The sequence below is a fragment of the Monodelphis domestica genome, chromosome 3 (assembly GCF_027887165.1).
Source record: "Monodelphis domestica isolate mMonDom1 chromosome 3, mMonDom1.pri, whole genome shotgun sequence".
NCBI classification, from domain to species: domain Eukaryota; kingdom Metazoa; phylum Chordata; class Mammalia; order Didelphimorphia; family Didelphidae; genus Monodelphis; species Monodelphis domestica.
Genome location: NC_077229.1, coordinates 179,008,291 through 179,036,224, shown reverse-complemented (window position 1 = coordinate 179,036,224; position 27,934 = coordinate 179,008,291). Strand labels below are relative to the sequence as shown.

Here is a 27,934-nt window from a genome sequence, read left to right as displayed (position 1 = left end):
AAGAAAACCCTCATCAAGAACTCCCTATCTCTCTCGTAAGCCATGATTACATTCTTATCTCCTAATGGCCAATGGTTAGACCAATTCACAACTCTAAGAGTGCATTTCAAAGTCAACATTTTGTTTAAATGGATCAAGTTGATGTTGCCTTGATGGCATGTAGTGTTTTTTTTTTAAACTTTATTCTTCCTTCCAATCTGTATTTTCTTTTATCTTTGCACTAACCAGTCAACAATTGGACTGTTCATAGAGAGCCAGTTCTGAAATTGTCATCATAGATTCTTTCCTATCAGCTAATATGTAGTCATTTTTATTGATTTATTTTTAAATGTAATTTAATTTTTATTTTATTATTATTCTTTTAAAAAACCCTTACCTTCCGTCTTAGAATCAATACTATATATTGTTTCTAGGGCAAAAGAGGGGTATGGGCTAGCCAGTAAGGATTACATGACTTGCCTAGGTTCACACAGCTAGGAAGGGTCTGAGGCCAGATTTGAACTTAGGACCTCCCATTTCTAGGCTTGCCTCTCAATCTATTGAGCCACCTAGCTGCCCCATGATTTTTATTTTTTATGATGTTCTTTGACTTTTGTCACATCTAGCATTGCCTGACTCTTGAAGAAATTATTCTTGAATAAGAAAAGTCACAAATTCATCATCTAAATTTACTTGAAATTTATTTTTTAAATGCATAACTTTGTTTATTCTTATGATGGGTAGTTTTAACTATGTTATGATTCTCTGAAAGGATAAAAGTACATGTTTATACCCATTATATTTGTGCCTTAGCACACAAGAATGGTATTAGGTGTGAGGAATAAAAACAGTATTAATAATATCTTTCTACTGAATGTCAAATTTATAGTGTTTTTCTCATGACAGCTCTGCGAAGTAGTTGGTACTAGCATTTGCTTTGCCCATTTTACAGTTAAGGAAGAGAGATGTGCTGCTTTACTTGGGCTTGGGAATCCTGCAACAACTTCTGGTGGTGACCAAGTTTCAAACTCTTCTAACTGCTTCAGGCTGACCCCTTAATATTCTAGTATCTTCTTCATAGGATTTTAGTGATTAGCTAATAATTTCTGCATAAACAGTCACAAATTGAAATGCTGAATAACACAGTCAATCAATTGAACTCCCATTTTTAGTCTCTCTAACTTCTACATTTTGGATCAAACTTTTTGTATAATTTGTGGATTTTTATTATGGGTAGGGTTTTTTAAGGGCAAACCCCCCCTAAAATGTTGTCCTTTTTATCTTCAGGTTGTTGGATTCAAGAACTTGGCATTAATGGATTCATCCTCGAGTCTCTCAAGAAACACAAATAGCTATATTGCATCTTATAGCCGCATTTTGCGATATGCTGTGTCTACTATCCTTTGGATAGTCATTGGCATGATACAAGTATGTATAGATAAAGTTTTTAAACAATGTTGTCTCTGTTATTCTGTTTATACTGTAAAGGCTAATTTTAGCATTGTGACTTAAACTATATTAATTATTGGTCTCCATGGATATCCCAAATAAAAAAATACCCAAGTCAGCTGGAAATTTATGGTGATTTAATTAATATAGTGGAAAGAAATTAAGAAGAAGGGAGAAGGAAAGGGTGTAGGATTTGTCCCGCCTGGCTTGTGCCAGGGGAAAGATTAGAGGCTTTAGGAAGATACAGTTTTGGATCGTAAAGGAGGAAGGAATCAGCCTGAACTCCAAGAGGGCTCAGCCAAGATGCCTGAACCTGAATTAGCTCAAGGGCAAACTCACCACCAAAACCCAGACAAATAGCTGCCACCACGCCAAGATATCGGAATGCTTAGCGCCTCTCTGGGGAAAGAGACAGATGAGAGGAAGCCCCATGAAAAAAAAAAACCTAGATGATTCTACCTCCCTTTCCTGTGTCTCCTCTGCACCAAATGTAGCCTAAGTTTGACTTATGACAGCCCAGGGGTCTCTCAGCTGTTTCTGATTTGTCAATTTCTCTATCAAAGGCCATCCTCCTAAAGGCTCAATCTTCAAGCATGGTTACAGACATTCCTGATTTTGTATACAAAGTAGGGGGGAGTAATGCAAAGTTCCCAAAACATCCCTGATGTTGTTAAAATAAGCATCTTCATTGTTACAAATCAGGAGATAGTTAAATCTAATCTTCACAATACATAAAAGCTCTGCTCTCACATGATGGTCCCATCCTGATATCTAGACAGGCGAAAAGGTCATTTTTCTTTGTCTATCCCTTATTGGAAACTAAAAGAATCTGCTAATGCCCTTAACCACAGTTTTCTCCTGAGCTTTTACTCTTAATTGCGGTGAGAAGAACTGATTATCATTTATGTATTTTTGAAGTGTGTTTATCACTTGCAATTTTTTAAACATTTAAAAATGATAGTGATACTTGCAGTTCCCTACAAAATAATTTCTCTAGACAGCTGCATCAGAAGGGGCAATAGTATGCCATTCTCTGGTTCTGCTTATTCCAAATAGGACTCTAGACCATCTGAACCTTTAGCCTCTAAGCACAGGGCATGATAGAATATGTAATATAAAGGATACTCTACCCATTTCTTTTTTTTTAAACCTCTTCCTTCCATCTTAGAATCAATACTGTGTATTGGTTCCAAGGCAGAAGAGGCAGTGAGAGTTAAATGACTTGCCCAATCACACAGCTAGGAAATTTCTGAGGCCAAATTTGAACAAGGAACCTCCTGTCTCTGGGCCTTATTCTCAATCTACTGAGCTACTTAGCTACCCCCTTTTACCCATTTTTGATTTCAGACCTTAGCACCAGAGGGACTAAGGGATGCCTTTGCACCCAGGGTCTCTGAAATCAGGATCTAACGAGAATGCTGGGTATTTTCAAGGTGTGCTTACCTCAAAGAAGAATAATGTGAAAATCTCTGTCTTTTATTAAGTCTTAGAATAGCATGTAGAAGCTGGACAGAGCTCCAAAAAGGACCATTTATTGGGCCATTAAGCACCTGTTTGAATAATAATCCTATTAAGGTCCTTAAAAAACAAACAAACCTCTTTCTCTTTTGGTGGTGGTGGGTGGTAGTGGGGGTTAGATTAACATTTACTTAATATTTTTCAAAGCTTCTTCTGGGATTTTTAAACATTGTTCCAAACCCATGTTTCCTAGGAAAAGCAACCTGAAGTAGCAACTGAGTTTTTAATTGTCCCATGGGAGTCATTAAAATGTCTCCATTTCTTGATTAGTGCTTCTGCACTTTTCAGGAGACTGCATTGAGCTATAAAAGAAAATTAAAATCTTAGAGACTAACATATTTTTTTAATGTTTCAGATCATGTTCTTTGCTGTCTTTTATGAGAGATTTATAGAAGATAAAATACGACAATTTGTTGATTTGTGTTCCATGAGCAATGTAAGAATGTCTTAATTTTATTTGAAAGTTGTATTTTTCTCTTTAAAAAAGTTATTACTAAATTAAGACATTTAGAAAAATGAATTTGTATGAAAATTCATATTGCATTTCTCTATTGGTTGTCCATTTTACTCAAAACAAACAACCTACAAATATAATTCTACATATAACTGCAATAAAAAACAAGTGACTTCAATTGTCATGTTTTCTATTCTGAGTTTGTTCTCAAATTCCTATTTGTTAACTCCTTTTATTGAATCTTCAATGAACCTAGACATTTTTGTTTATCAATTTTATTTTCCCTTTTTCTAGCAAATATATTTTCATTTCTTTTCAGGGGCTTTGGGGAACTTTTAGAACTACAGTGTCAAATTTTTATAGTTTTCTAGATACTCCAAAAGTAAGGAGTATAGAAACAATTTTATATCTAATTTAGTTTATGTTGATTAAAGATTGAGTTGCTAATTGTTCTTTTTCCTTCACTCTTTGTAGATTTCAGTATTTCTCTTATCACACAAATGTTTTGGATATTATATCCATGGTCGATCTGTTCATGGACATGCAGATACTGACATGGAAGAAATGAACACGAATCTTAAGAGGGAGGCGGTATGTTCAAAGAATATCTTTTGCTCATGCCCATCTTTCTTCCTATTTGTGGGGAAGTTCTTTTTTGGACCGTAGATGAATACAGGATTATTCCACTAGAGAATCTTAGGTGGGGTGGGTCAAGAAGGGGAAGTGTTGGGAGTTGACCAGGGAAAAAAATGAATCATTAACATTAATGATGAGCAGATTTCAAAAGTAATAAAACATTAGATTTTTTAAGGCTCATATATTTAACTACTCATGTCTTTGTTCAGATTTGAGGCTATACTTTGGAGAATCATTTTCATATACTTATATAGTTAACATTTTTTTTATTAAGTAGAATACTTTTTTTCCTTCTCTACCAAAATTCTACCCAGCTCAAATCTAAACCTTTTCCAGATATTTTACAAACCTTCTTTGCAATCTATTGCACTTTTGTGGTAACTAGTATCACAGCACTTATTTATTAATTGTTTTATTTGGGCTAATTTTGTTTCTCTGTTGAGATTAGAAACTTCTTGATTGAAGGAACCAAGCCTCATATCTTCTCTGTGTCTGCAAAAATTAACTAGGCAAATTGTATCAAATGAGATAATGCAGGTAAATTATTTAGGTTTGCAAAGTGCTTTATAAATATTCATTTTATTCTCACAGTACCCCTGAAAGATAGGTGCTGTGATTGTCCCCACTTTACAGACAAGGAAACTGAAACAGAAAAATGAAAAGATTTGCCCAGGGGTTACACAGATAGTAAGTGTCTATAAGGTCAGATTTGAACTTAGGCTTTCTTGACTCCAGGCCCAGTAGTCTGACTTAGGCCTTTTAAGCTAGAATGCTTCACTTTCGTCAGTGAAGATATCATGTAGGAGATAACCCCTTAATACCTTGTCATTCTGGGTAATTTTTGCCCATGATTTCCTGTAAGTTCTTTGTAAAAAAGCTTGCAAAGTGTCCGAGGCCTCTCTCTTATTCTTCTTCTTGTATCTTATCTTGGGAATAACTAGTCTAACATGAGTTGTGTATCTTATCTGTTGACTCTCATTCTTTCCCAGCTCTTCTTCTGGTTGTTTGAATTCTCTTTAATGCATTTTGTGCCACTTCTTATACATAAGCCTTAAATAGCATGCTATATAGTCTGCTTATATCCAGCATACTTTTTTTTTTTTATTAAAACAAGACAATTTCTGGTGAAACATCAAGGAGGATTGTAATGGAGATTTTAAATTATTAGATGAAACTATTTTGATTAATTCAGCAGTAATTCTCTGTGCTCTTTGTCATTTAAAATTTTTCCAAGGTGACAGTCCAAGGTTGGAGTTAGGGTCAGGAACCTGGGTTTCAGTCCTGACTCTTCTCCTGACTATAGCTTTATAAAAACCTGATTGGGCCTCAGTGTCATTATCTGTAAAATGAGGCATTTCAATTATATGACTTCTAAGGTACCTCCAGCCATCAGTCTATGATCCTATGATCAATGACTTGTAGTTATGCATCATCACTAGGCAGATATTATTGTTAATTAAATAAACTTTTGAAGCACTGAGGCAATTATTGAAATCATAGTACAGTTTTCGCAAAGCAATCCAGTCTAAACATTCCTCTTCCTCAATTCTAGGACAAAGTCATTATCCATCTTAAGCATTTGCCCAAAATATGATATTAAATTTTGGCCCTTTCATATTCCTACAGAGATAATGCAGATCAATTTTTATGATTTTTCTACATTTTAAGGATATTTTTTAAATGGATATGTTAACACAAATAAAGAATAGTTAAAGGTATAAAAGGTTTTTGAACAAATCAATCAGGGAGTATTTATGGAGACTTTTTTTGTGTGTACTCATCATTATGGGGGATACAGAAGAATATGGAGGAAAACGTTCCCTCCTTCAAGAAACTGATGCTCTGGTTGTAAAAACAGAATTAACATCTGTGAAACAACACTGAAAAAAACAAAACTATATGATTAAGTGCTGAATTGTGTGGTATACTGAAATTGTGGTAAATGCTATTGAAAATAAGAGTAAGGAAGATTCCCTGAGGCCTTTGAATAGGTGGGTTAGACTTTATGGAGGAGGTAGGATTTGAATTGGTTCTGTAAGGAGATAAGTAAGATCTGGACAGTTGAGAAGAGGGCAAAATGCTCTTCTGGTTCATTGTCAAAGGCAGTGGATAGATGACAGTGGAATAGTGCACTGGGCCTAGAGAAAGGAAGACCTAGGTTCAAATGTGACCTCAGATATTTACCAATTGTGTGACCCTGGGCAATTAACTTAACCTTTCTCTGCCTCAGTTTCTTCAGCTGTAATTTGGGGATAATAACATCTGCCTCCCAAAGTTGTTGCAAGATTGAAGTGAAATCATATTTGTAAAGTACTTAGCACAGTGCCTGTCACATAGAATGTACTTAATAAATACCTTTTCCTCTTCTTTATTTGAACCTCTGGAGGGAAATAGGCAGTAGATTTCTTATCTTTGGTCTTAGACTACTTGGGTACAACATTTCATTAAACTTCTTATTTAAATTAATTTTGGATATATTTAATTTTTATTAAAAATTATAAAAGAAAAAGTTAAAAATGAACATCTCTTTTAAAATTGAGTAAATTAGTCACTCAATTAAAATACCACTTTTTCTACAAAGAACAGTAAAATTAATGAACTACAAACTATGAAATAGCTTTTTTAAATGTGGTAGAATTTTTGGCCAGTAAATGAACTCAAATCCAAAGAAACTGAAAACTTGTATAAATTAAGAAAAGCAAAAACACCTCAGTAACTGAAAATTAGGGAAATTTAATTTTCTTTAGATTCAGAATATGTTAACAAGAATTTTTGTTAAGTGAAAGTCTTTATTCCTGGGCAAAGAAAAATTATGTTTTTTGAGGTAAATGAACTTTGTTTTAACCTTTTACTTCTTAATATAAATTTTTTATTACTTAGGAAAATTTGTGTAGCCAAAGAGGTTTGTTACCCAACACAGATGGTCAGACCTTTCAGATTTCCATTTCTAACAAAACAAGACAACATTATGACAAAATTCATGAAACACTAATAAGGGTAGGTATGATATAATTAAATAAGATGTACAAATATTTCATGTAATTTAAGCACCAGAGATATAAAATATGTTGTACTCATTTTCTCTTTTTTTTTTCACATAAGAAAAATGGCCCTCCTCGACTATTAAGTTCATCAGCAACTACTTTTGAACAAAGTATTAAAGCCTACCATGCCATGAATAAATTCCTTGGTTCATTCATTGATCACGTATGTATTTTAATATTTATATTTAAGTGAAAATGAAAAAATTAAGTAATTCAATTTGAAAAAAATTCACATTTCTAGTTTTCATTCAACTTAGTAGTTAAACTACAAAAAAAGCCTTTGGATTTTTTGTTGGGTTTTTTTTGCTGTCAAGGTTTGCAAGATTTTGTATTATTATATTGGTACTGTCTCTTTTTATATCATATTTGTTTAAAAAAATGTTGACCAAGGGCAGCTAACTTTCTCAGAGGATTGAAAACCAAGGCTGGGAGATCCCAGATTCAAATCTGCCCTCAGATTCTTTCTATTTGTGTGACCTTGGGAAAGTCACTTACCCTCCATTGCCTAGCCCTTACCTCTTTTCTGCCTTGGAACCAATATATAATACTGATTCTAAGAAGGTAAGGGTTTGAAAAAACACAACATATTAACCACTCACTCACCTAAGAGAACCTTCTCTTTAATACAGGTTGAAAAAAAAGAAAAAAATGTCATCAAGATGAACCAACATGTGTCGGCTATATTATGGGGCAACACATATGATACTACTCTCTCAAACTCTACTATGTCTTTCGGAAAGTTTAGAGAGAAGGGCCCTTTCTCAACTTTTCAGGCCAGGCTTGGACATTACAGTTACAAAATGTTCAGTTTCACTTTATTGGTCCTTTTGTTTACATTCTTTTTGTCACTGTGTATATTATTCTTGTGGTTGTGCTCACTTACCTTTGCATCAGTTCATATACATCTTTAAAAAAAAGTTTTTTTTCATAGTTATTGTTTCTCTCAGTGGAATCATATCTTATTACATTGTATACCACATATTGTTTAGCCATTATCCCAATTTATGGTCACCATTTATGTTTTCAGATATTTCCTATCACAAAAAGTGCTGTTGTGGATATTTTTGTAAATTTGGGACCTTTCTAGGTTTTGACCTTTTAGGGGGAATATGTTTAGCAACAGATCTTTTGAGTCAAAGGGAATGAACATTTTAGATACTTTTTAGTATAATTCCATAATGTTTTTAATGTCAGGTTAAATTCTAAAGAATAAGAAAAGGTAACATGTAGATAAGATAAAATAAATGTGGAATAAGATAAAGCTAATAGGGGAACTAGTGTAGACTTAGTTCCTTTCTAGTTTGGACAAATCACTTAGAGGATCTAAGTGTTTTGTTTTAATCAGAAAAGTGGGGTTTCTTTCAGCCTAACTACCAGGGTTGCTGAAGGGTTTAAGTAATGAAATATTTGCTAATGTATGTTGTAAACTGTAAGGGGCTTTGTAAGTAAAGTTGGTATTAATGTAAACAGAAATCATTTCTAGATCCCTCTATCTTAAGGATGAAGGGTTTTTTGTATATATAAAAATAAGGTGAGTTTTAATGGAGACTAGTGATCATTATATAAACTTATTTAGATTCACTTCACCTATACATATACTTGAATATTGTTCTAGGACAGAAAGTAATCAGTAAGTTATAATGGAGATTAATACAAAATGTTTAGATTCATTCTACATATATATGTATATATATATTTAAATATTGTTCTCAGATACAAAACAATTAGTGTTGTGTTATGCATTACAGATATATCTCAGTGTAGATTGGTGCATGTAAATAAGTCAAAACTAGTTTTAAGTATTCCATAGGAGGTTTCCATATAAAGGAACCTTCACATGAATCTTTTTATGAAAAAAGAAATCTATTTTTTACTGCTGATAAATACCTACTTATTCAGATTTCAGATCTGATTTGATAAAGTAAACTACATTTATATACATTCATATTTTATTTTAGTTCTTTATGTACATTTGTTGAAAAGTATACTTCACTCTTTGATACTGCTTTATCTTTGTTAGGTTCATAAGGAAATGGATTACTTTGTAAAAGACAAGTTGCTTTTTGAACGAATTCTTGGTATGGAATTCATGGAACCAGCAGAAAAAAGCATCTTCTACAATGGTATTATTCAAATTACTTTGACACATCTGGGTTTTTTTTCCCTAAGTTTGAAAAAAATAAGCATTGTGAGTTAAAAATTTTTAATTGTATAATATTCAGCAATGTAGGATCCTTTTGTCTTTTCCCTTCTCATACATGATCTGAGATTGTAGATCAGAGTTGGTAAAGTATTGGCATGTGTACAGAGCCAGCACTCAGGGAACTTCTCTGTTCCCCCTCTTCCCAGTGCTCAAGGACATCTTTTGCATACTCTGCTGGACAGAGGTCCAGCTGCCCAAAGCAAGCACTTCCTCCCTCCACTCTTAGGGGTCATGCAAGAGGCTCACAGGCAGATTGATATTTCATTTTGGGAATGTGAACTTGAAAACCTTTGCCAGAGTTGCTCTAAGTCATTTCTCACCTCTCAACAGTAGTTTGCAAACTAGTGTTTCAATTGAAAACAGAAGATGCCTTATGCTTAGTGGTTTTTAGGTATGACTCTCTTATTCCAGATTATCTTATTAAGAAAGTGGTGGGTGCACAGAAAGAAACTGTAAATATTTCCAGTTTAAGATCACAGTCTATTCTTGCTTCATATGCCATAAAATAGGATTGCTTCAATAATCACATGAAAAAGGGTTCTAAATCCCTCCTGATTAGAGAAATGCAAATCAAAACAACTCTTGAGGTACCACCTCACACCTAGCAGACTGACCAATATGGCAGCTAAGGAAAATGGTAAATGTTGGAGGGGATATTGCAAAATTGGGACACTAATACACTCCTGGTAGAGTTGTGAATTGATCCAACTATTCTGGAGGTCAATTTGTAACTATGCCCAAAGGGTGCTAAAAGACTGCCCTTTGATGCAGCCAAAGCCCTGCTGGGTTTGTACCCCAAAGAGATAATAAGGAAAAAGACATGTACAAGAATATTCATAGCTGCGCTCTTTGTGGTGGCAAAAAAATTGGAAAATGAGGGAATGCCCTTAGATTGGGGAATGGCTGAACATATTGTGGTATATCTTGGTGATGGAATACTATTGTGCTCAAAGGAATAATGAACCAGAGGATTTCTATGTGAACTGGAATGACCTCCAGGAATTGATGTAGTGTGAAAGGAGCAGAATCAGGAGAATATTATACACTGTGATAGATACACTGTGGAAAATTAGCATGTAATAGACTTTTCTACCAGCAGCAGTGCAATGATCCAGGACATTTCTGAGGGACTTATGAGAAAGAATGCTGTCCACATTCAGAGAAAAAACTGGGAGCAGAAATGCAGAAGAAAAACATTTGATCGATCATGTGGTTCGTTGGGGATAGCGCTGGGAATTTTGGTTTTAAATGATCACTCTATTACAAATATGAATAACATGGAAATAGGTTTTGAACAATGATACATATATAACCTAGTTGAATTGTTTGTTGGCTCAGAGAGAGGGGATGGAAGAGGAGTGGGAAAAATCATGAATCATGGAATCATGGAAAAATGTTCTAAATAAATTTTAAAAATAGGATTGCCCAGGGTCTATTTCACTTGTAGTTACAACAGAGAGGGTTTGCTCATTAACTGAGCTTAACACAGTATCAGCCACATGCTGGAAATTGCTAATAGTTGATGAATGGTACTTTGTGCTCATTTATTTATTTATTCATTCATTCATTCATCCATTTATTTATTTATTTATTCATTCATTCACTTATTTATTTTTTAAAAATTTCCATCGTCACATGATTCTTATTGTCTTACTCCCTCTTCCCTTCTTCTTCCCAGAGTTGACAAGCTGGGTTATGTATATTATCACTCAGCTCCTATTTCCATATTATTCATTTTTGTAATAGAGTAATCTTTTAAAACCAAAACCCCAAATCCTATACCCATATAAACAAGTGATAAATTGTGTTTCCTTCAGCATTTCTACTCCCACAGTTCTTTCTCTGGATGTGGATAGTGTTCTTTCTCATAAGTCCCTCAGAATTGTCCTGGATCATTGCATTGCTACTAATGGAGAAGTCCATTACATTCGATTGTACCACAGTGTATCAGTCTCTGTGTACAATGTTCTCCTGGCTCTGCTCCTTTCACTCTGCATCAATTCCTGGAGGTTGTTCCAGTTCACATGGAATTCCTTCAGTTCATTATTCCTTTAAGCACAATAGTATTCTATCACCATCAGATACCACGATTTGTTCAGCCCAATTGATGGATACCCCCTCATTTTCCAATTTTTTGCCATGAGAAAGAGTGTGACTATAAATATTCTTGTACAAGTCTTTTTCCTTATCTCTTTGGGGTATAAACCCAGCTGTGCTATGGCTGGATTAGAGGGCAGGCAGTCTTTTAAAGCCCTTTAGGCATAATTCCAGAATGCCCTCCAAAATGGTTGTATCAATTCCTTCATGCTTATTTAATAACAAATGTTGGGCATTGTTGTTAATTCTTTAAAAAACCTGTCAGCCAGACCTTTCTTATAACTCTTAAGATTAATCCACTAATAACTTCTTTTAGCCATAGTTTTCCACAGCGTGACTTTTTTCAGTGAGTTTCTGTGTGCTCATCTGAAGAATCCAAATTTTATCTTTAATTACATTTTTTAAAAGTTCTTTTTTTTTTAATCTAGCTTACATCTTAGAGGTTGTTTTGTTTTCCCCCCCTGCAGATGAAAACTATTCCTTCAGCAATGTTCTCTATTATGGGAATGAAGGTACTCTTCTTACCTTTGATATACTATTTTTCTCTATTGTGGATCTGGCTTCTCAGGATTTTGTTTTAGCAGCCTTTCTTACTTACATACAACAGGAGGTAAGTCTGAAATTGTTATTCTGTCATTTTTAAGTAACATCATTACCAGTAACAATACTTCCTTTCATCAAAAAAGTGGAAGTGTACCTGATCCAACACCCACACCCTGAATATAGCTTTGCCTTTCAGCTTGTCTACTATCATCCTATTCCCAATTTTTATGGTTAACAGAGTTTGAAATATTGAAGCTTAATGATGTGGTCATAAGAAAGGGAGATTATGCCTGGGGAGAAAGACAGAAGGGAAGAAAAAGAGAAAGAACAAGAGAAAAGGAAACAGAAAGGGAAGAGTGAAGAAAGTTAAGTCAAGAAGCATTTTTTAAGCACCTTCTGTGTATCAGGCCCTGTGTGCAAGGGAAGCTCTACCTATTTAGAGAAGTAATATGTAAGCAACCATGTACAGTCAAGACATATGCAAGACAATGGAGCTCATCTTGGAGGAAAAATGCTAGCATGAGGTGAGAGAGGGAAGCCAGGGAAACCAGGAAGTTCAGGTGAGGTAGGAGAGAATCCCAGGTGCGGGACAGCCCGGGAACATGTTGGGGGGTCAGTCAGGACACGGAGTATCTCGTCTGAGGGACAAGGAGGGAGGCCTGTGTCTCTGGATCCTAGAAAAAGTGCTGGGAAGGCCAGAAGGAAGGGCTTTAAAGGGCCAAACAGTAGTTTATATTTGCTTCTGCAGGTTTAAAGCCACTGGTGTTTTGAATTCTGAGGGTGGGATGTAACAGGGGCAGAGCTGAGAGCCATGTTAGAGGATGAGGATGGCCTGTTGTCACACAGGCCCCATGCACCCCTTAGACTGTAGAGAGGATGCCTGGTGGTGGCATTGGAGGAGAGAAGGATGATGGTTCTGTCATAAGAAAGGCCAGAGAAACCCCAGTCTCTGTTCTCTGAAACAGATCCTGGCACTCCCCGCTTCATGGGCTTCAAAGTCTGGGCCTGAGAGCCTGGGAAGTGGCATCCAGAGGCTGCATTAGGGACATGTCATAGGAAGTGGCTGCTGGCTTCACCTTCATTTTAGTTTAAATTTAAGCCATATCAGTAACATGAATGCTGGGTGATAGGAACAAGAACTCACCTAGGACAGCTTGTGCGGAAAGGTGGTGCAAGAGTCTGTTACAGATGAGCCCCTTCCCCAAACCTCCTGTCATAGCTCTAAGCAGAGTGTGGCCAGGGTGGCCACCAGGGACCTTGGCCATGGCTCAGATAGGGTGGGGAGAGTAGGGAGAGGGATGTGGGAGGTGATGGCGACTCTTTGATGGCTCCCTGAGAGCATGGAAGGTTTGAGAGCAGTGATAAGAGTGCTGTTTGGGATGGGGCAGGCTCCTGGGATATCCTAGGTCATCCAGTTCAGGATGTCCAAGAAACAAATGGAGAGGCAAGATGGGAGATCAGGACAGAGGTTGGTGAATAAATAGAGCTGATATTCATTGGCAGAGATGCTCATTGTATTAATTCAAGAGAATTGATAAGATTGCTGAGGGAAGAAGTAGAGAGGGAGAAACCAGGAGGCTACAGAACCTTGAGGCACCCCCAGGGCCAATGGATAGACCCATAATATCTAGCCTGCTAGGGGGAGAGAAGGAATCAAAGGAGGAAGAAGAGGAAAAGAAAGAGACAGAGACAGGAGGCCCCAAAGGGTTGGATTTATTGGAAAATTGGGGATGACTCCAAAGCCATATGATATAATGGACAGAGTATGGAACTTATAGTCAGGAAAACCCGAGTTCAGATCCTGCCTCAGACATTTACTAGCTATGTGATCCCAGGCAAGTCACTAAATCTCTTTGACTCCATTTCCTTGTCGGTAAAATGGGGATAATAATCCACCTTCCATGGTTGTTGTGAAGATAAAATGAGATATATTTATAAAACATTTATAAACCATAAAACATCCTATAAATGTTAGCTCTTACTGCCAACATTTGCAAGCACAGGGAAAGCGATAAACTTCTTACAACTTTTAGGTTTACAAACTTTACAGAAATGTATTATGTGGCACATATCAGACACTAGGACTAAAAACATTCTTGCTCCTGGCTGGGATTGACTTATTCTAGCTGTGTGATCCTAATTAAGTAATACTATTAGATAAGTTCTAAGGCTACTTCCAGTGAAAAGTCCTTGGATACTTGGATACTGTTCCTTTTAGCACTGGGTGAGCATCTAAGATTAGAGCCAATAAAAAGGATGAAGAGAGGGTTTGGGTTTGTTTTACTGCCTCCTTCCTCTCCCCTCATCTCTTCAGAGATAAAGGGCACCAGCATGGGCATATTTGAATGGCAGGTGGGGGGGCAGAAGTCACATAGAGACATGGCAGTGTCACAATTAAGGGAGCTGATCTTTTCAACTTCTCTGAAAATACTGTTATGAATTTCACTCAAGTACTGATCATGGCCCGAGGGAAATTCCAATGAGAAGGGAGAGACAAAAATGGAAACCGTCCAGGAAGGTGTGAGAGGGAAAGTTGCTATTTGTGTGTGTGTGTGGTGTGTGTGTGTGTGTGTGTGTGTGTGTGTGTGTGTTCACACATGTGCGTGTAGGTGATTGTCAACACTAAATTTAAACAATATTATTTTTTAATACTTTTATGTTTTATATATGGTATGATAAAATAAATACTTTACAGATTATTCAGGATTTTAAATTCTATTATTGCTGACAATTTATGCCATTGTAATTTCTTCCCTTGGTTGGCATGGGGTGTGTGGTGTGTATGTATATATGTATGTGTATGTGTGTATAATGTATGTATATACACACACATATATACACATGTGTATACGTTACATGAAATAAAATTTCCTGAAAAGTATTTTTAGAATACATGATTACCTTTACATGCATTTAAAATTAATTTTGTATTTTTCATACTTAATGTGGCTTTACCAACTTTTAAATATCTAAAGAGAAAAATATTTTATTTCGCTTCATGGGACCTATGGAACTGATCTATATGATCTTATGGCTTACAAAAAGATAAAAAAGATTTTTAGTTGTCCTTTGTGTTATTTACATGCATATATGTGAATATGTATGTATATATACACAGTTATATATATACATGTGTGTGTATATCAAATTGAACACCCTAATAAGTAATGAGCAGATGTTTTACAGTTTTATAAAAAATGGCTTTCTAACACAGACATTTTCTTTTTGTAACTGAAAACCAGATGCTGATCATACAAATAGGCATGTTATTTTATATGTTATCAATTAAATCATATAGTTTATTTAGTAAAAGGTTATTTTTCAGAGTAAATAAAGAAGCTATTTGAAATGCTACACATATTTTAAACTATACATTTCTTTTTGATCTGAATTATTGTTAATGTTCATTTTAGGTTTTTAAATTTCTCCGTTATACAATAGGAAGGAGGAATTTGGCATCTAAAACTTTGGTGGACCAAAGATTCCTTATTTAATTAATTCAAAGGATGAATTCAAGACTCAGTAAAATCATGGCACAAAATAGTTGTGAGTTTGGGGTTGGCTTATCATATTTTAAAAATGTTAATGGTACTCTTTTTTTATTTTTATTTTATTTGCTGAAAGATTTATTTTTATAACATTTTTATAATATTCCTTGTATATATAAAATGGCAGGCTTAGAAGTATTATTCATTATGTATGGTACTTAAAAGACAAAAGAAATGTCAGATACCATCTGTCACTGAGGTAAAATTATAAATCTTACTTTGCTTTTATGATGTGGCAGGTCTTCTGTAGTCATAGAATATGACTTTCACTCCCCAACCTGACCACCATCCTTGAACATATACACCTTAGTTATTTATCTTTGTAGTTCCTCTATCAATTGAAAGCCCTTCAAAACTGATTTGATTGTCTGATTGCCAATATCAGGTCTAAGACATCTTATTTTAAAGCATTTGTTTTATATATGTTATGTTGAAATAAATATTTTAAATATCAGTTGGGATTTTAAAATTTGTAATTACTGATGCAATTTAAATCATTGTAATTTCTTCCCTTGACTGGAATGAGACTCAATGAATTAACTGTTTGGCTAATAAATATTTCATGAAACTACCTACATATTTTATAAAGTATATATAGATAGATTCTTTCCATATAGGATATTTGTTAATATGTTCTCCTATTTTTATACTTAACATCATTACAGACATTTTCTTTCTACATGGTTTTGTTAACTATTTTGTATTATTTTAAGCAGTGTTTCAAAATTATGTTTTAAATCTTATGATATCTCTAATACATAAATTATCATGTCCTTTGTACAAAATGTCATATTGAAAGCAAAACTTTTTATACTTCATCCTTACCATAGTTTGCAAAGAAAATGGAAAGATAAATATCAGAATCCAGAATACAATTAATATAACTTTGAGGTCATGTGATTAATATGAAGTGATATTCTGTAATAATTTTAATTTGTCTTTAAGATACCCAGTTTGATTTGTAATCTATATTTGGACAGTATATTATATTTTAGAACAATAGTAACCAATAAGTAATATTTTAATACTTATTAAATGCCTTTGTGTCATGTAAATACTATTTTGATTAGACATTTTTCTTAATTGTAAATGTATATAATAAAGCCCATAGTATTTGTGATTCTTGTGTATGTGTTGCTTTAGAATAGGAGCCACAGCCTTTATCACACAGAAACTACTATTCATTTTCCCCAAATCTTAAAATTAAAATGAATAGAAGGGAAAGTCAGTAGGTGCTAGTGATGCAAGGTAGAAGATATTGATAGTGCAGTCATCTAGGTAGATAGATGGATAGAACAAACATTAAGTGCTTAATATGTGCCAAACATGGTATAAAATATTAGAGATAGTAGTAGTCTCTTGGTAACCGAAGATGACGATTGTCTTTGTGCGTTTTCATCTATGGTGTATAGATGAGTGTGCACAAAGACACTTGTGCGTGAAGGAGATTTAAGTGGAAAAGTCGATGCACAGAGACAGTCCCACTCTCTCGGCGTTGGAAGCCTGGGTCCAGTGGCACAAAAAGTCGTCACACCTGGAGACTTCCTCAGCTGCATTGGATGGCCGTGTTGTCTTTTGTGCTCCAACACGCCCTAAGCACTCCACAGTGCTTTGCTGTGTCGCCCTCTCAGCCGTTGAACCTTCTTGTTGGTTTCTTCCGTCTGTTCCACCGAAGCAGTCTTCACATGCTGGGTGAGCAAGGCCCTGGTTCACCAGGGGTCTATGACCCGATGGCTACCCTCACAAGGTTTAGCCGGCCTGTCAAAGCCGTTGAGTGTGGTGTGGCCGCTGCCACATGCTAGCAGCTACTGGGAGCCACAAGTGAGAGCTGGGTGTCAGGTGGGGGTCAGAGGCTGGAGAGCTGCCCTAGGAGGGCACGACAAGCCCCCCATACCAGAGATACTACCCCTCCCTGAGCACCCCATACACCCCATAAAATATTAGAGATACAAAACAAACAAATAAACAAGCAGGACATTCTGCTCTCAGGGAGCCTACATTCTGATGGAAGAAGACTATACCGAGAAGAGTGGAGGGGAAGGGGAAAGTATTCCTTTGGCCAAATGGTGGGTAGTGGGCTGGTGGACTCTGGGGGTCCTGATAGGATAAGGCAGAAATTCATCTCTCAGGTCCAAGGGTGTAGTCCAGAGTTTCAGTGGGAGGAGATGAAGATGATTATAACTCGTGAGGAAGACTGCATGGTGAGGAGGGGAGAGTAGGAGTTAGGTTTATGACTCCTGATTGGGATGAGTGAAGAACTATTCATAAACTCATAGTTGGAAAGGATCTTCAGGACTGTCTGAGTCCATACCTGATGGGAATTTCCCATACAATGTCTCCTTCATTTGCTTATCTGACTTCCACTTTATAATTTCAACTGGGAGATAACCAACCACCTCTAAAGGTATTATATTGCTTTACCTTTCCTCTCCTGTCATCATCTCTCCTTTTTATAGCTTTTGGGCTACAATCCTTCATTCAGTTCAGTTTAGTAGGTATTTTTTTTAATTTTCATCATATCTTTTGCCTTTTTATATAAATCATTTCCAGAGACTGTGAGTGAGAAATCCCCTACCCCACCTTAAGATTGTTTTATTACCAATTGTAAGGTTTGATTTCATTGAAATGATAGCTTCAGCATAGTTAGTAATTGTTAGCATATGTTTTAGTATTTAATTTAAAGAATATGGCCTTGAACGTGTTACCTTGTTTTCTAAGAATTTATCACATAGCAGGTGTTCTTGATGTAATGGTAACATAAGTTCAGCAGTGCAAAACATTGGTCAAGCAATGGAAAAGGGAAGTGAATGTACTCCCATTTGTATCCATATTGCAGAAGAGTCCCAAGAATAGATATCAGTTACCTCCCTTGGTGACTTTTTGTTGACCTTCTACAGTTATATCCTGCTTAATCAGCCCTGGTATACTCCCTTGTTTAGACAATACTATGATACTATACTCCTGTGCTTGAGTTATGTTTATCTAAGTCCTGTGCTTTGATGAACCCAGAGGAAATTGCACTTTTATCTGTGTGGTATATTAGGAGGCCACTCACAAGGCTCTTGGTCTTTGGTCTTGACCAGAGTCTGGCTTTATTGTGAGATTGGCCCTCTCTCAATAAACCTATTTCTTTTTGACTTGGAGACTTTGTTTCCCTTATTGACATTTCAGATCAATTTCGCCACAGAACAAACTCTTCCCTTCCCACCTCTACCCCCCATGTGAAATTTTTTTGTGATAAAAACTATCATTTAGCACAAATATCTGATATGGTAACTTCATCTGACAGTGGATGGATCATTCTATCTTAAGAGTACACCACTGGGTAGCTGAGTGGCCCAAGGGATAGAGAGCCAAGCTTGGAATTGGGTGGATGCAGGTTCAAATCCAGCCTCAGAGACTTCCTAGCTGTGTGACCCTGGGCAAGTTATTTAACCCTAGATTCCCATCCCTTACCACTCTTCTACCTTGCAAGTGGAATCGATTCCAATACAGAAGGTAAGACTTTTTTAAAATGAAGTCCCCCATTACTTTTGTGAGGAGAAAGGTTAATAGATTTATTGGTCACCTACGGTATTACAAGCATTGTGCTGACTGTTCAGGATATACATAGACAAGACTGAAACAGTTCTTCCCCACTGAATTTACAGACAACCAGGATAATCCATCCCCTTAATCCACCCTCAAACAGCTTCAATCAAGCATCTCTGTCTATGGTTTTCCTAATCATCTACTTTAAAACTATTTATAATAAAGGTTCCTGATCGGCTTCTATTCTCTCCCTTTCCAATCTCCAGTGGAAAATAATCCTCCACACAAGTGGGAAAATAATGCTAAGACAAAGGTCATGACTGAAAATGGCCCCCTGTTCCTTTCAGGGCTCAATTACTAAGAAGGGTTGTGATCTCATAAGATTTATTTCTCCCATTGTTGTAGATCATCTTTCCCCACCCTCCAGTCCTGCCATGACTTCCCACGGTGTGCAATTCTCCTTGGTCCTCTCCTAGAGATTCTCTGTGGAGGATCTCATGTGCTAGAGTTCTTCCTCTAGGTCTTTTACTTTATTTCATGGGCCACTGAAGCACTCAAAGAGGCTGTCTTCACCTTCGTTACAAGACAAATCCACTTCCTCTTCTGATTTTACATCTCCTTTATCTCTTTACCACTTCTTGAATGCAGGTAATTGTTGAAAATATAATGAAACCTCCACCCTTCTTTGTCTCTTGGCTTACACATAAGAAATGCTATTATCAGTAGAATTTATTTGTATTTATCAATAAGAATATATTAAGTATATGCTAGATACAAGTAGGCCCTGCATATACAAAGTCAGGAATGAAGTAGTCTCTGCCATTGAAAGAGCTTACATTCATTTGGGGGAGACAAATATATACACAGGTTTATACAAAGAAATACAAGATAGTTTGGGGGGGTAGGGTAGAGAGACGGGGAAGTTAGAAGTTCAAGGGACCAAGAAAGGTCTTTTATAGAAGGAGACCCTTGAGCTGAGCCTTGAAGGAAGTTTAGGATTCTAAGAGGTGGAGGTAAGAAAGGAATTCTATTCATGGGAGACAGCCTGTACAATGGCACGATGATTGGATATGGCATTTAGTCAAAGAACAGCAAGAAGGAAAGTTTGAAGTGAAGAGTATATAATGGGAAGCAACATGATATTCTGGAATTTAATACAAACATGAACATCTGGAGAATTTCACCATCACCAAGGAATCTCTTCTATTTGGATTTTGTTTAGGATGTCTTTCATGATAGTGGCAAATGACTTTGTGGAATATATTTGCTGGAACTGATGCTAATAATAATAATACATAAAAATAATCATGTATAAAAGTTCATTGGACAGATTTGTTTCTGTTGCTGAACATATCAAAGAATCTTAAATCATCTTAACATACGTGAGACTTGTTGAAGGAGAATTTTTTTTTTAAACCCTTACACCTTCCATCTTGGAGTCGATACTGTGTATTGGCTCCAAGGCAGAAGAATGGTAAGGGCTAGGCAATGGGGGGTTAAGTGACTTGCCCAGGGTCACACAGCTATGAAGTGTCTGAGGCCAGATTTGAACCCAGGACCTCCCATCTCTAGGCCTGACTCTCAATCCACTGAACTACCCAATTGCCCCCTGAAGGAGAACTTTTAAGGTGACATTTTGTCCAAGCAATTTATCCATTTTTTTAAAATCAAAAAATAAACAATGGTATTTTGTATTCATTGGACATTTAGCTAGTTGTATGACTGCAAAGATATGGTCTGCATGGAAAATTGTGGAAGCATGCTACGTATGCATGCACATACATGTAATTTTCATAAAAGATTCATAAAGATATGGAAATGTGCCTGTAGATTATGGAATAATATCCACTGTTTTCCTTTATCTTTTTCCTCCTTTCCAACATACCTTTTTTATTTACTTATTCATTTTTTAAACCCTTACCTTCTAGAATCTTGGTAATAACTCTTAAGACGGAAGGGCAAGTGACTTGCTCAAGGTCAGACTGCTAGGAAGTGTCTGAGGCCAAATTTGAACCCAGGACCTCTTGACTCTGGGCCTGGCTCTCTGTCCACTCTTCCACCTTGCCACCTCCAAGATATCCCTTTTATAAAATGATCTCCCCATATATATATATATTTTTAACCCTTACCTTCCGTCTTGGAGTCAATATTGTGTATTGGTTCCAAGGCAGAAGAGTGGTAAGGGCTAGGCAATGGAGGCCAAGTGACTTGCCTAGGGTCACACAGCTGGAAAGTGTCTCAGGTCAGATTTGAACCCAGGACCTCCCATCTCTAGGTCTGGCTCTCAATCCTCTGAGCTATCCAGATGCCCCCTCCCCATACATTTTAAAGCAAATCCAAACAGTATAGCAAGTTCATGGTTCTCACTTCTGAGCTGAGAAGGAAAGCTTCTTTATCATTTTTTCTAGGACCAAGATTGTTCATTATATTCCATCCCGGTTCAATCACTATTACCGAGATGCTTTATGGTGGTCATTGTATATGTTGTTTTCTTGGTTCTGCTTTCTTCACTGAGCTGCCATCCCTGAACCTTTGTATCACCCTGTGCCTCAATTGCACTTAGAATCCCTAGCTTTTTTCAAACCGTAGTTCCAGTGCCACCTCCTAGATGGAGCCTTCCCTATTCTTCTTGAAAATCTACTTTTATCCACTCTGTATTCACGTATCTGTGTATATGTTCTGTGCTTTCCAGGAGTTCTTTGAGGGCGGAGACCATTTCTTTTTTTGCCTTTATGTGCCCAAGTCCTGTTGCAACAGTTGGTATATAATAGGCAAATAAACAAAATTCAGTTTCCAGAATTGAATTGAACTGAATTACCAGAATGCTTATGGATAAATTGACATGAGGAAGGGAAATGGTTTTTTAAATCATAGGATTTTATGTAGTATCTTCTTCATTTATTTGAGGCCCTGAAAATGTGTTTCTAAATTAGATATTTTTCCTTTATTTTCTTACAAAGCACCATTTTCTTCTACCAGACCCATTATTCTTCCTACATTTCTTCGATGCTTAGTTCTTTCCATTTTTATTGCATTTGCTTTAACCAGCACTCATTTCTCAGAAACACATGAGAAATATTCCCATCATTTATTATGAAACGCGTCTGAAAGTCACGCACAGTTCCTTTACAAGGTGTAATTCTGGCACTGACTCGTTATTGGAATCACACAGACCTGATTTTATAGATGAAGCTTTTTTTTTTTAAACCCTTACCTTTCAACTTGGAATCAATACTGGGTATTGGTTCCAAGACAGAAGATCCATAAGGGCTAGGCAATGGGGATTTAAGTGACTTGTCCAGGGTCACACAGCTAGGAACTTTCAGTTCATATTTGAACCCAGGACTTCCCATCTCAAGGCCTGGCTCTCAGTCCACTGAGCTACCCAGCTTGCCCTCCATATATGAAGCTTTTAACAAATGCTTAAATCTTGTAAGCCAGTGTCTACACTAACATTAAATAGGGTGATATGAAAACAGCAATTTTGGTTGCTTAAAAGGAAAATCCACAGTAACCAATGAATGTTGAAAACATGATTTATTAAGATTCCTCAATGTAGTAAAAGTCCTGTTTTATATTTTTTTGTGGAAGAAATTGCTGACATTTTGATATGAACAAAGAGGAATGAATTTTACTCAAAACTAGTCTGTAACATATAATTCAAAATCTCTATCCTTATTTGCCTTTGTTTTAGAAACAAACTGCTTTGTTACTGAATACTAGGTTAATGATCCATACATGGTGCCAGGCCATCCAGAGAGTGTTTTCATTAAGCAGGTTAAAAACAATCCCACATGATCTCCAGGTTGGAAAACTAGACCAAGCCAAACGATTGACCCCATGAAACCAGATATCCTAATCTACTCCACTGTAGCTAGTTTAGCTTTGAGCCACCATTAACTTAACCCTTAATTCACTTAAAATAATGAGTTGGTGGTAGGGTAGCTGTGTATTCATTACCATGCTCAAGTGTGGTACCTGAGATGAGCTGCCCACCATGGCCGATACTATGACCTGAGGGAAATGGTGCTTCTGTAGCTGCTTCCCAACCATGCTTTGGCATTTTCAAGGGGGATGAGAGCTTTAAATTAGCCACATTCAAGTCTGGCCTCAGACACTGCCTAGCTGTGTGACCCTGGGCAAGTCACTTAACCCCCACTGCCAAGCCCTTGCTACTCTTACAATTGGTACTAAGACAGAAGGTAAGACTTAAAAAAACAAACAAATTAGCTACATTGGCTCAAGTGTAGATAGGACAATAGAACTCTTGACTTACTGTAGCAATCCTGGGTCTTTTCTTTGTTTCTCTTTCTTTGCTTCCCTCCCCTCCTTCCCTCCTTCCCTCCCTCCCTTCCTCCCTCCCCCCTCCCTCCCTCCCTCCCTCCCTCCCTCCCTCCCTCCCTCCCTCCCTCCCTCCCTCCCTCCCTCCCTCCCTTCCTTCCTTCCTTCCTTCCTTCCTTCCTTCCTTCCTTCCTTCCTTCCTTCCTTCCTTCCTTCCTTCCTTCCTTCCTTCCTTCCTTCCTTCCTTCCTTCCTTCCTTCCTTCCTTCCTTCCTTCCTTCCTTCCTTCCTTCCTTCCTTCCTTCCTCTCTAAAAGCAATAACTAGCCACAAAACAAAAGAGCAATCCCTGTGTACACATCCCTGCATTTATTAAATGCATCCTATATGCAAAGCAAGGAGTAGAATGGATAGAACCATCACTGGAGCCAGGAAGACTTGGGTTCAAATCCTGCCATGTGCATACCAACTGTGTGACCTTGACTCAATCCCTGAATCTCTCAGTACCCCGGGGTAGCTCTCAGAGGTTCTGAATTTTAGAGTTGCCGATTTGCACCAGCGGGGGTGGGTGGGGTGGAATTTCCATGCTGGGAGTATGCTGATGAGCTCACATAAAGCAACAAATTCTATACTCCCCCAAAACAAGACAAATATGCAAGTTACAGTGAGAGTTGTTGGGGATACCCTCCTCCCCAAATGGTCTCTGCCCACAAGGACTTAACGTATTGCTGGGGTGGGTGGGATGGCATAAAATAGCATCATCATGATAGCTAAAGTTTATACAGCACTTACTATGTACTAGGCACTCTACACCGGTTCTCACATTTGATCCTCACAACAACTCTACAAGGTAGGCTTTATTCTTATCCCCATTTTACAGATGAGGAAACTGAGGCATGTAAGTTAAGTGACTGTCAGAGTTAGTCAGCTAGCAAGTGTCCAAGGCTGCATTTGAAATCAGGTCTTCCTAACTCCAAGCCCAGGGCTCTCTGCACTGTGTCCCCCAGAGTTAGAAAAGTACTCCCGGCTAGGACCCAGGAAGACTCCTGAGCAGAACCTGGCAGTAAGGAAGGTAAGGATCCTGGGAGGCACAGATTTGAGGGTTGAGGGAGGGGTAAGGCAAAGACTGAACGCAGACATCTTTACAAAGGGCTGCTGGTCAGAGAGGCTGGTCAGCTCCCCTTGCATACAACATAATCCCAGCAGCAGCGTCTTCTTTCGAGTGTAACACCGGATGCTGTGAAGTGTGTTAAAGGGACAGTAAAGCAAGCAGCCTGGCTAAAGGAAACGAGTCCCCATTAGGAAAGAGAAAGATAAGTTTGGATAGACACATTGTGGGATAGGATTCAAGCCTTAGTCACCTACCCTTTATAGTTACAGAGAAGGTTATTAGATGGAATCATATTTGGGGCTAGTTAAGCGTAATCAACATTAGAGGAACCAATTCCCATATTCTCACATCCATCCATCCATCCATCCATCCATCTCCTCCTCCTCCTCCTTCTCCTCCTCCTCCTCCTCCTTCTCTCTCTCTCTCTCTCTCTCTCTCTCTCTCTCTCTCTCTCTCTCTCTCTCTCTCTCTCTCTCTCTCTCTCTCTCTCTCTCTCTCTCTCTCTCTCTCTCTCTCTCTCTCTCTCTCTCTCTCTCTCTCTCTCTCTCTCTCTCTCTCTCTCTCTCTCTCTCTCTCTCTCTCTCTCTCTCTCTCTCTCTCTCTCTCTCTCTCTCTCTCTCTCTCTCTCTCTCTCTCTCTCTCTCTCTCTCTCTCTCTCTCTCTCTCTCTCTCTCTCTCTCTCCCCCCCCCTCTCCCTCCCTCCCTCTCTCCCTCCCTCCTCCCTCCCTAGTGTCTGAAACCAAACGTGAACTCAGAGCATGCCCAGGACATTTTTAAAAGTCTAAGAAATTAACCATTTAAAGACTGAGGTCAGCTAGTTCAGATCTCCCTTTAGGAAGTCTGTAGAAAGCACAGAACTTCAATGTTGACAGCAGATGGCAGTAAAGGGCGTATTTTGGCACCCTGTCTACAATCTTTATTTGGCCATTATATGAGCATTGGACTAGATGAGAGCCAGAGAAACAGTGCCCTGAAAGAGCTTTTTATACCTGAATGATTTTGGGGTTGCTGTTTTGACTGCCTTTGTATCACTGCTCTTACCCCTGGCCCTTTTCTGGAGCAAGCATGGAGTATTCAGGTGACCAGAATACACTCTCAGTTCAGTTCAATGAACATTTATGGAGCATTTATCTCTGATATTTCTTGCCTCTACTCCCCCTTGTACCCACACCACCACATCCCAATTTAGACTCTCATTATCTCCTTCCTTGACTATTGTCATAATAGCCCAACTAATCTTGACTTCTGTTATATTTTTTCTCCCAAATCCATACCCACAGCTGTAGAGATCATTCCTAATGCATAAGTTGGATGATATCACTTCCTTGCTCAAAAAATTCAGTGCCCTAGATTTGCCTACAGGGTAAAACTGAGCCTGTCATTCAGTGCTACCCACAACCTGTCCCTAAACTGCCCTTTCAACCTTTCAGTCTAGTTATATTTTCTCTCTAAATTCTAGTCAAATTGTTCTCCTCCAGTTTTGTCCTGGCCTCTCCTGACTTTGTGAATCTCGGTGGTATATCCCTTGGTGCTTACAGTGATGCCCTTGCCCAAGGTCCCCATACATGAGACCATGACAACATGAAACTGAAGGAGTGGGGAGATAATGCGACTGATCTTAGCTGGAGACTCATAGAGACAAACTTTCCTTTGTTGACACTTGGTGACACTTCATAGCATTTTCTGACCTCATTTTATATTGAACTCTCTTCCTTCCCTCATTCTGCAGTTTTGGATTGCTGCTCTGGTCAGATCAAAAAGTGATATGATCAGAGATGTGTTTAAGGAATTATTTACAGAGGAGAAAGACTAAAATGGGGAAACAGTTACAAATGTATTACCTTCATGAGAAGAAACCTGGACTAGGCTGGTAGCAGCGGGAATAAAAACAAGGAAATTGATTTGGGAAATGGATTTGAGACTGGAGAAGAAAAAGGGGTCAAAAATACACATTTTTGAGTCTAGGCTATTAGGAGAAGGGATAGGACTAGTTTTCACATGTCAAGGACAATGATGGTGGACAACAGAAAGAAGGTAAAACAATTATTATTTTCTGTTTTCTGTATTTCAAACCATGCTCCTCAGATCACATAGAACAAATCTTAAGGAAGAACCAAAATGGTTAGTAGAAAGTTGAAGCACAAAAAAGAGATGATAAGAGAGCATTTAACTGTCAGAAGATAGCACCAAGTTCAGATGAATGATATTCTAGAATACTGAAAGCCATTAATGTGGTTGCTGAGCATCTTGTCAATGACCTTTTACAAAAATGTGGAAAGACAGAATAGCATAATGGATAGAAATTTGGCTCGAGTATCAGGATGATGGGTTCAAGTCCTATGGCTGACATATACTGACAATGTGATCCTGGGTAAGTCATGCTGTCTCTCAATACTCTAGTCTTTCTTTGGGGATGTGGGGTGTTCAGGGAGGATTAGCACTTCTGATGTGAGGTCTTGCTGAGTCCTTTTCAGGGCTGTTCATCCTCCTTTGGTGTTAATCCAACTTTTACTTGTGGCTCCAAGAAAACAAAAAAGCACACTTGACAGACAGGCTCAATCAGGTTGAGGGTAAACAATAGATCTCAAATTGCTCCCTTTAGTTAGAGTGATATCTGTTCAAGCATGTGAAGACTTCCTCAGGCACAGTGGGTGTATGAGAACAATTTGTCCCAATGGCCACGAAGATGGCTGAAGCAGTGTGGAGAGCTATCATACCCTCGCTGTCTGACAGTCACAGTTTGGGAAATGAAGGCTGAAGAGCAGTCTTCAGAAAAGATAAGGCACCCACTGAACCCCCTCGGTGTGACTTCTCCTCTAACTGCTCTTACTAATGGAATTGTTTTCTTCTTAGTACAGGAGAAATAATATAAGAGCAAATACTTACAGGGTTAACACATATGTCCCACTCTGTCCCCCAGAATATTACCAGGAGATCCTACTTACAAAATTAAACCTAAGGATTCTTATATACCCACTTAGATAAGACCCCCTTTTCCAGGCATAAAAACTTCTGGCAAATCTGTGCTCTGGGCCATGTTGATTCTACCCTCTGACCCTGTACTTAGCAACAATGCTTTGTTGACTATCTCCTTCGGCTTTGCGCCTGTTGTTGGGTTGTATGAAAACATGTATGTTGAGAATGAAACTGTGTGCCAAGTAGATTTGTGATCATGAGGGTATAAAATAAAGCCAAGCCTCAGCCAAAGTGGAGCAGTTTTTCCTGTGAAACCTGTGCTGCGGGTTGAATAGAAAGCTATGTCCCATTCATAATTTCATCGATGCCATCCCACCTCCAAGACCCTATCCCCTGTGGGAGGCTGGCCCACTCCACAGCATAGCAGGTGCTGTGAAGTGCTTAGACCTTGGTCAGTTATCAAAGATGCATTCTGAGCCATTTCCAGTGGTCCTGACTTCTGACTTGCCACTGGACTTTGATGGCTCTGGAAGAAAGAGTGAGGCTGGTGACAGGGCAACTAACTGCTTCATTTAAATCTAATTCATGCCCAAGTGAAGACATGATCCCAGAATGTTATTGATCCT

The 27,934-nt window shown here is 37.8% G+C and overlaps 1 protein-coding gene across 9 annotated transcripts in view; it reads left to right on the top strand.

Annotated features, from left to right (window-relative positions):
* TMEM67 (transmembrane protein 67) overlaps nt 1-27,934 on the top strand; it is a 148,005-nt gene that overhangs the window by 87,082 nt on the left and 32,989 nt on the right. For 6 of the 9 annotated variants that reach the window (XM_056823321.1, XM_056823319.1, XM_016431819.2 and 3 more), the window contains 8 exons: nt 1,267-1,407; nt 3,302-3,382; nt 3,875-3,991; nt 6,917-7,033; nt 7,139-7,243; nt 9,101-9,203; nt 11,848-11,990; nt 15,337-16,591. In XM_056823321.1, coding sequence (XP_056679299.1) covers nt 1,267-1,407; nt 3,302-3,382; nt 3,875-3,991; nt 6,917-7,033; nt 7,139-7,243; nt 9,101-9,203; nt 11,848-11,990; nt 15,337-15,417 — 888 coding nt within the window. In that variant the 3' untranslated portion in view covers nt 15,418-16,591. Of the gene's footprint in view, nt 1-1,266; nt 1,408-3,301; nt 3,383-3,874; nt 3,992-6,916; nt 7,034-7,138; nt 7,244-7,709; nt 9,071-9,100; nt 9,204-11,847; nt 11,991-15,336; nt 16,592-27,934 lie in introns of those variants that run through there. The other 3 variants (XM_007488109.3, XM_056823318.1, XM_007488108.3) reach the window with 2 other exon arrangements.